At 37.3% G+C, this 8,236-nt stretch overlaps 1 protein-coding gene across 1 annotated transcript in view; it reads left to right on the top strand.

Moving 5' to 3' along the window:
* Positions 1-1,800: 1,800 nt before the first annotated feature.
* The window catches only part of LOC118920070 (vomeronasal type-2 receptor 116-like), a 46,525-nt gene continuing 40,089 nt past the window's right edge, over positions 1,801-8,236 (top strand). Inside the window, 2 exon segments of the mRNA XM_057489215.1 lie at positions 1,801-2,050; positions 4,424-4,550. Coding sequence (XP_057345198.1) covers positions 1,801-2,050; positions 4,424-4,550 — 377 coding nt within the window.

The raw sequence follows: 8,236 nt of genomic DNA, 5'->3' as shown, positions 1-8,236 counted from the left end.
AAGTATCTGGAATAGCCAAAACACTCTTGAAAAAGAGAAGCAAGCAGGTGTCATTATGCTCTCTGATTGCAAACCATATTTCAAAACTACAGCAACCCAAACAATATTATATTGACATAAAAAGCACATATATCAATTGAACAGAAAAGAGAACCCAGAAATAAACTGACACATATATGGTTAATTAAGTTATGACAAATGTGGCAATAATATATAGTGTGGAAGTGGTAGTCTGTTTAGTCAGTGGCTTTGGGAAACCTGGATCATCATATGCAAAAGCATGAAACTGGACCATTATCTTATACCACACACAAAAATTATCTCAAAATGGATTAAAGAATTGAAAGTAATCTCTGAAACCATAAAATTCCTTGAATAAAACAGTAAGTGGTTAGCTCTTTGACACTGGTTTTGACAATGGTTTTTAGGGTCTGATTACCAAAATAAAAGAAAGAAAAGCAAAAAAATCCGAAAAGGCGTGTCTACATCTGTACATCTAAGGAAACCATCAATAAATGGAAATTGAACCTACTAAATTGTAAACAATACTTACAAATTTAGAAAAAATATCCTAAATATATAAATAAAATATTGTAACTCAACAGAGAAAAGAACTCCAAACAATCCAATTTTTAAAAAATGGGCAGAGGACCTGAATAGACATTATTACAGTGAAATACAGATGGCCAACAGGAAGACAAAGAGGTACTCAAAAACACTAATCAGGGAAACAAAAATAAAAACAACAATGATATATCACCCCACACCTGTTAGAATGGCTATTACCCAAAATACAAGAAATAACATGTGTTGGAAAGGATGCAGAGAAAAGTGAAGTCATGCCTTATTGGTGGGAAAGTAAATTAGTATAGTAAATATACTAAAATATATGGAAGTTCCTCAAAAAATTAAAAATAGAACTGCCATAAAATACAGTAGTTCCACTTCTGGGTATATATATGAGAATGCAAGAATGCAAATTTTAAAAGATATATGCACACCCATGTTCATTGCAGCATTAGTTGTAATGACCAATCCATCAAAACATAGAAACAAACTAAAAGTCCATCAGAGGATGTATGCATTATGAAAAGTTTGTATGTATGTATATATGTATATGTGTGTGTGTGTATATATATAGAGAGAGACATATGTGTGTGTGTATATATATATATATATATATATATATATATAATGCAATGACATTCAGCCATAAAAAAATGAAATTCTTGTTATTTTGAGCAAGGGCATGGCTACAATGACCTGTGTATGACTTTTACCCACAGTTGCTCCAGCTGTGTAAACAAAACTCAACTCACCATTGGGCAACACTGGCAGAGGAGGCCTCCTTAAACCCGGTGGCCTGCACTATCACTGCATCACAAGGCATTTAATAGGTTGTCCTCAATGCAAAGTCTCTCCAGAGTCCTAGGCATAAAGAAGTAGGACCTGAAGGCTTCCTTGGCTGTGGGGATGGACCTCAGCAGACACTTTCCCCTCTTTGCTCTTCTCCCAGGTGTTTAATTCACTCAAGGCATCCTCATCTCAGGCGGAGCAATTATTCCCCCCCTACTTCCAAATGAAGACCCCAATGATGAAATGATAACTGGTCTAGTTCTTAGACACCTGACACTTGCTGTGTGGCTCTTCCTCATTCTGTCCTACTCCAAGTCCTCATTCCCCAAGCCCCAAGCTCCTCTCTGCTCTGAAAGAACTTCATGGAGTGAAAATCATTTTCCCTGTGCCCCAGGACCACAGTGGGTCATTATTAGAGAACTAAGGTCCATGAAGTTTCCAACCATGCAGAAACATTTAAACTATTTCAAGAAGACAGTTTGCAGAGAATTAAACAGTTCTCTCCTAGAGTCACTGCCTGTACTGGGGAGTGGACTGTGTGCTCAGCCTGCTTCCATGAAGAATGGTGAACTGTTTGACCCAAGGCCCCGTATGCTGGAAAACTTAGGACTTGTCCTCATGGACATGGTCTGTGATAGGCAGGACTATGGGAACTTTGAGAATCCCCATCATGCTATTGACTTCTGCTCTCAGTGTCAGGAGAATGGATTCTCTTAATGGCAGAGACATCTCCAACCTCTTTTCCTCTTTCCTGTATCACATACAAGATATCTTCTTTTGCTTACCCAGTCTCTTATGACCCCAGCTGTGCAGTTTACATCTTCTTGTGCATGCCAGTATGCTCATGTAATACTGGGAGGAAAATAACATGGATCGCGAGAAGTTGGACAGTGTTTACTATGGTCTCAGGTGCTCTCATCTCCAACACAAACTTAATGGAATGGGTGGAACACTGGCTTATAAAGCCCCCATCCTAACTTCTCTGGACTCTTCCCAGATACTGTTCCCTGGTGCAGTCCCTGCCTTTCTAGACCTCAGTTGAACATAGAACTGAAGAAATGTGTGCACAGGGAGACGTGTACTCAGGCATCATCACATCATCAGCCCTGGATGGGGTGTTGGCATGACTACTGTGGGGAGGAACAGGTGCACAGGCATTCTAACATGTACAGGTGCAGGCAGCCATGGAGCAGGAGTGGACATGATTCCTGCTGAGGTGCCAGCATGCATAAGATACCGCACACAGTCCTTAGTTTTTAGATACTGTAAATATTACTTGGAGAAGGTAGTTTGGAAGAAAAATCTTAAAATTAAGAATAAAATTCTCAAAATTATCATGACAGTTTATAAATACAGGAAAATCGGAAGCTTTCGTAATATAATAGCAATATCCAATATGTAATGTTGGGAACCATAGTGGAATTAAACCTAAAATATGCTAAAGCACTGTTATCAATAAATTAGCATGATCTGCAATATTACATGAAAGCTTACCCAAAAGAGACTGAAATATCTAGAGAAAAAAAATACTGTTATTGGAGTGAGAATCTGAATATAATAAAGATGTTGACTCTTTCAAAATTAAATTATAACTTTTATGGAATGTGTATTAATATCCTTGGTACATTTTTTGCAGCAAGCTTACATGATTCTAATTTTCATTTGGAGAAATGAAACTGGCAACATGAATGAAATTATTCCAGACATAAATAGTACTAAATGACTTTACTAAATGTTTAGTATACAATGAAGATAAAGCATTTTAAAATATGACTCCAAAGACTTGACAACATGCTCACTGAAATAACATAAAAATCATGACACTGATGATCACTTATAAGAATACGGTTGAGGAAAAATTTTAACTTTCAAACCTGAGCAAAGATCATTTATGTATTTTTCTAAGATAAAATACATATCATTAAAATAAATCAAACAATATTGTCATAAAACCCACATCTAAAGAAAGTTAATGTCCAGAAATGGGCAAGTATTTAAAGACCCATTTCCATTTGGTGGAATATTTTGATCTGATAACAATTGGATAATATTGGTAAATGTGAAGAGAGTCTATATTTGGATTTTATATTTAGATAATACAATTTTATTGAATTTACATAAGATAAAATGGAAAGATAAAATACATGGTAAATAATAGACAGTGATTACTAATAATTTTAGGAGAAGGAGCTACAAATTTCTAGATAGATTACATGTATAAATGACACAAAGACACAATGAATAAAAAAGTTTTCTTATGATTTTTACATTTCTTGTTCAAAGCCCAGGGCACTGGACAGATCTTGTCCAAACTTTAAGTGTGTACTAGGTTAAATACACTTAAATATAGAGGGAAACTTCTATGCTCTCTACAGGCCACATAGAAGGAAAGGAACTTGAAATTGTTTAGAAGACACACTGGGATGCATAATTACCCTCAAGGGGCATGACTGCCCAAACCAAGTCTATTTTCTTTTAGTCTTTACCTTCTAAAGAGAGACAATACTCAGATAATAGGATAATAATATATCTATTTAATGAGGCACAATGAGAATTCAGTCCTGGAAGCCTCAGCTATTCTAAGGGCCTTCTTTTATTGTACATCTATGTTAACTTGGTTCTACGAATAGCAGAGGAACAAAACTGCATTTTCCAGAGATCTCATGAGGGAATATTTCTCCATTCCATTCCTGGGCACAGAACTCCCAGTTCCAACAGTTGTTCACAAGGGAAACAGAACCAGCCAGCAAATGTCATCTCTTTAATGATATCTTGGAAAACCAGAGCATCCTTGCAAGTGGAGGAACTATAAGAAATAGACGAGTGTTCCCTTTTTTAGAGGGAAAAAGTCAACATTAACATGTCTGACATTACTCCAACATTAAGATCCTGGCCTTGTGAAATATAGCAATGACTGTAGCTTATTGTTTCTTGATATGTTGTATCTTCTTTGGTTTTCAGTTCAACAATAATGACCACCCCATTTTCCCCCATTGTCCTCCCGAGTATCTTCCACAGCCATTTTAGGCTTTCCTTTAGTTACACTCTTTCTCGTTTCATCCCCCAGTGTTTCCAGAAGTGGAACCATATGAGTGTTTGCATTGTAGAGAGATCTCTCTGAGGCCAATGATGACTGCGCTGGAGGCATGCCAGGCTCCACAGTCTGCACAGAAAAATTATGAGAAACCACAGAGGTAAGATATACACAGTGGGAAATAATGTAAGTGGGAGATTTAATGCACAGGAAAAATCCAGTAATTACCATGAATATCTTGTCACATTAGGGAAACCAGAGTCAAAACCAGAGATGTCAGCATGGTTTCTATGCCGCACATTCAGTGGTCAATGATGGACATGGATGAATATTGGCTAAGTAACTAAAGGTGTGTGTGTGTCTGTGTGTGTGTGTGTGCCCCAGCTTAAGGACCACAAGTGTGGAACTTTACTCTTCTCATTTACAAAGTCAGTATGCATAGAGCATATTTAGACACAGCATCTCTCCCACAAATCATGGATATTTTCCTAAATGTTTTCTCTTCATTCTTCCAGGAATAGGTCTCCATTAAAAAGGAATGGTGCCAGGGTATTTCTGAGTTTGGTTCAGCATTCTGTTCAACGGTTTGTTGTATGAGGACAGATTTTATGATGCATGTTATGTGAACCTAAAAGATCACCTCATATCTCTGGAACTCAGTAGTTATTATTCAAAATCACAAAGTTGACTTACATCACAATTTCTCACAATTGCATTGTTGGCATTTTGGGTGGATCATTATCTGTTGCAGGGGGTTATCCTGAACCTTATAAGGTGTTAACCAGCATCCTTGGATTGCCCATCCTAGGGATGACAAACAAAAACCTAGGCACTGCCAAGTATCCTCTAGTAAAAACCATTGCTTGAAATTGCACACAAAAGAATAAAATTACACACCAGTAACCCGTATGGATATAGATGCAAAAATCCTCCGCAAAATATTTGGATAGTGATTTTTTTAAATTTAGTTCATTTTATTATCTTTAATCTGCAATTACATGAAGAACATTATGTTTACTAGACTCCACGCTTCACCAAGTTCCCACCCAAAAACCCCATTACAGTTACTGTCCATCAGTGTAGTAAGATGCTATAGAATCACTACTTGTCTTCTCTGTGTTGCACATTCCTCCCTATGCCACCCCCCACATTATACATGCTAATTGTAATGCCCCCCTTTCTTTTTCCCCAGCTTATCCCTCCCTTCCCACCCATCCTCCCCATTCCCTTTCCCTTTGGTAACTGTTAGTTCATTCTTGGGTTCTGTGATTCTGCTGCTGTTTTGTTCCCTCAGTTTTTCTTTGTTCTTATACTCCACATATGAGTGAAATAATTTGGTACTTGCCTTTCTCTGTCTGGCTTATTTCACTGAGTATAATACCATCTAGCTCCATCCATGTTGTTGCAAATGGTAGGATTTGTTTTCTTCTTATGGCTGAAAAATATTTCATTGTGTATATGTACCACATCTACTTTATCCATTCATCTACTAATGGGCACTTAGATTGCTTCCATTTCTTGGCTATTGTAAATAGTGCAGCAATAAACATAGGGGTGCATATTTCTTTTTCAAACTGGAGTGCTGCATTCTTAGGGAAAATTCCTAGAAGTGGAATTCTTGGGTCAAATGGTATGTCTATTTTGAGCTTTTTGAGGAACCTCCATACTGCTTTCCACAATGGTTGAACTAATCTACATTCCCACCAACAGTGTAGGAGGGTTCCCCTTTCTCCACAACCTCGCCAACATTTGTTGTTGTTTGTCTTTTGGATGGTGGCGATCCTTATTAGTGTGAGGTGATATCGCATTGTGGTTTGAAGTTGCATTTCTCTGATGACTAGCGATGTGGAGCATCTTTTCATGTGTCTTTTGGCCATCTGAATTTCTTCTTTGGAAAAGTGTCTGTAAAGCTCCACTGCCCTTTTTATAATCGGATTATTTCCTTACTGTTTGTTGAGGTGCGTGAGCTCTTTATATAGTTTGGATGTCAACCCTTTATCGGATCTGTCATTTATGAAAATATTCTCCCATACTGTAGGGTACCTTTTTTTTTCTATTGATGGTGTCCTTTGCTGTACAGAAGCTTTTTAGCTTGATATAGTCCCACTTGTTAATTTTTGCTTTTGTTTCCCTTGCCCTGGGAGATATGTTCATGAAGAAGTCACTCATGTTTATGTCCATGAGAGTTTTGCCTATATTTCTTCTAAGAGTTTTATGGTTTCATGACTTACATTCAGGTCTTTGATCCATTTTGAATTTACTTTCGTGTATGGGGTTAGACAGTGATCCATTTTCATTCTCTTACATGTAGCTGTCCAGTTTTGCCAGCACCGTCTGTTGAAGAGACTGTCATTTCCCCATTATATGTCCATGGCACCTTAATCGAATATTAATTGACCATATATATGTTTGGGTTAATGTTTGGAGTCTCCATTCTGTTCCACTAGTCTGTGTGTCTGTTCTTGTACCAGTACCAAATTGTCTTGATTACTGTGGCTTTGTAGTAGAGCTTGTAGTTGGGGAGCTATATCCCCCCCACTTTATACTTCCTTCTCAGGATTGTTTTGGCTATTTGGGGTCTTTGGTGTTTCCATATAAAATTTTGAACTATTTTTCCAGTTCTTTAAAGAAAGCTTGCTAGTAATTTGATAGGTATTGCATCAAATCTGTACATTGTTTGGGCAGGATGGCCATTTTGACCATATTAATAATTCCTAGCCAAGAGGATGGGATGAGTTTCCATTTGCTAGTGTCCTCTATAATTTCTCTTAAGAGTGTCTTATAGTTTTCAGGGTATAGGTCTTTCATTTCCTTGGTTAGGTTTATTCTTAGGTATATTATTCTTTTTTTTTTTTTTTTTGTGAGGGCATCTCTCATATTTATTGATCAAATGGTTGTTAACGACAATAAAATTCTGTATAGGGGAGTCAATGCTCAATGCACAATCATTAATCCACCCCAAGCCTAATTTTCGTCAGTCTCCAATCTTCTGAGGCATAACAAACAAGTTCGTACATGGAGAACAAATTCTTACAGAATGAATAAGTTACATAGTGAACAGTACAAGGGCAGTCATCACAGAAACTTTCGGTTTTGCTCATGCATTATGAACTCTAAACAGTCAGTTCAAATATGAATACTCATTTGGTTTTTATACTTGATTTATATGTGGATACCACATTTATCTCTATATTATTATTATTTTTAATAAAATGCTGAAGTGGTAGGTAGATACAAGATAAAGGTAGAAAACATAGTTTAGTGTTGTAAGAGAGCAAATGTAGATGATCAGGTGTGTTCCTGTAGACTATGTGTTAATCCAAGCTAGACAAGGGCAATAAAACATCCACGTATGCAGAAGATTTCTCTCAGAACAGGGGGGGTGAGGTTCTAAGCCTCACCTCTGTTGATCCCCAAATTCTCACCTGATGACCCCCCTGCGACTGTGCCTGTCTTAGGTTGTTCCTCCCTTGAGGAATTTTACCCGTCTCTGGCTAACCAGTCATCTTCCGGGGCCATACAGGGAAATGTGAAGTTGGTAAGTGAGAGGGAAGCCTTATTGTTTGAAAAGGTTAGCTTTTTACTTCTATGCATATTTATGCCCTGTGGCTTCTATGCCCAGCATTTGTCTTGAGGTATCTTTACCACTTGGAGGAGTTATGATACTCAGTAAATTTTATATGAGGCACGAATTCTATTTAAGGGTTGTAATTAGGAAGGAAGAAGAAAAGCTATAGAAGTAGCAGACGGAAGAAAACATGGGAAGATTGATTATTTCTTTGACATATCTTCTTGTAGAGTAACTTCAGCATGTATACGTTTTAAGCTACTACTTAAATTGCGCAC

The sequence above is a fragment of the Manis pentadactyla genome, chromosome 12 (genome assembly GCF_030020395.1).
Source record: "Manis pentadactyla isolate mManPen7 chromosome 12, mManPen7.hap1, whole genome shotgun sequence".
Classification (NCBI taxonomy): Eukaryota; Metazoa; Chordata; class Mammalia; order Pholidota; family Manidae; genus Manis; species Manis pentadactyla.
This window is presented reverse-complemented; position numbering and strand designations above follow the sequence as displayed.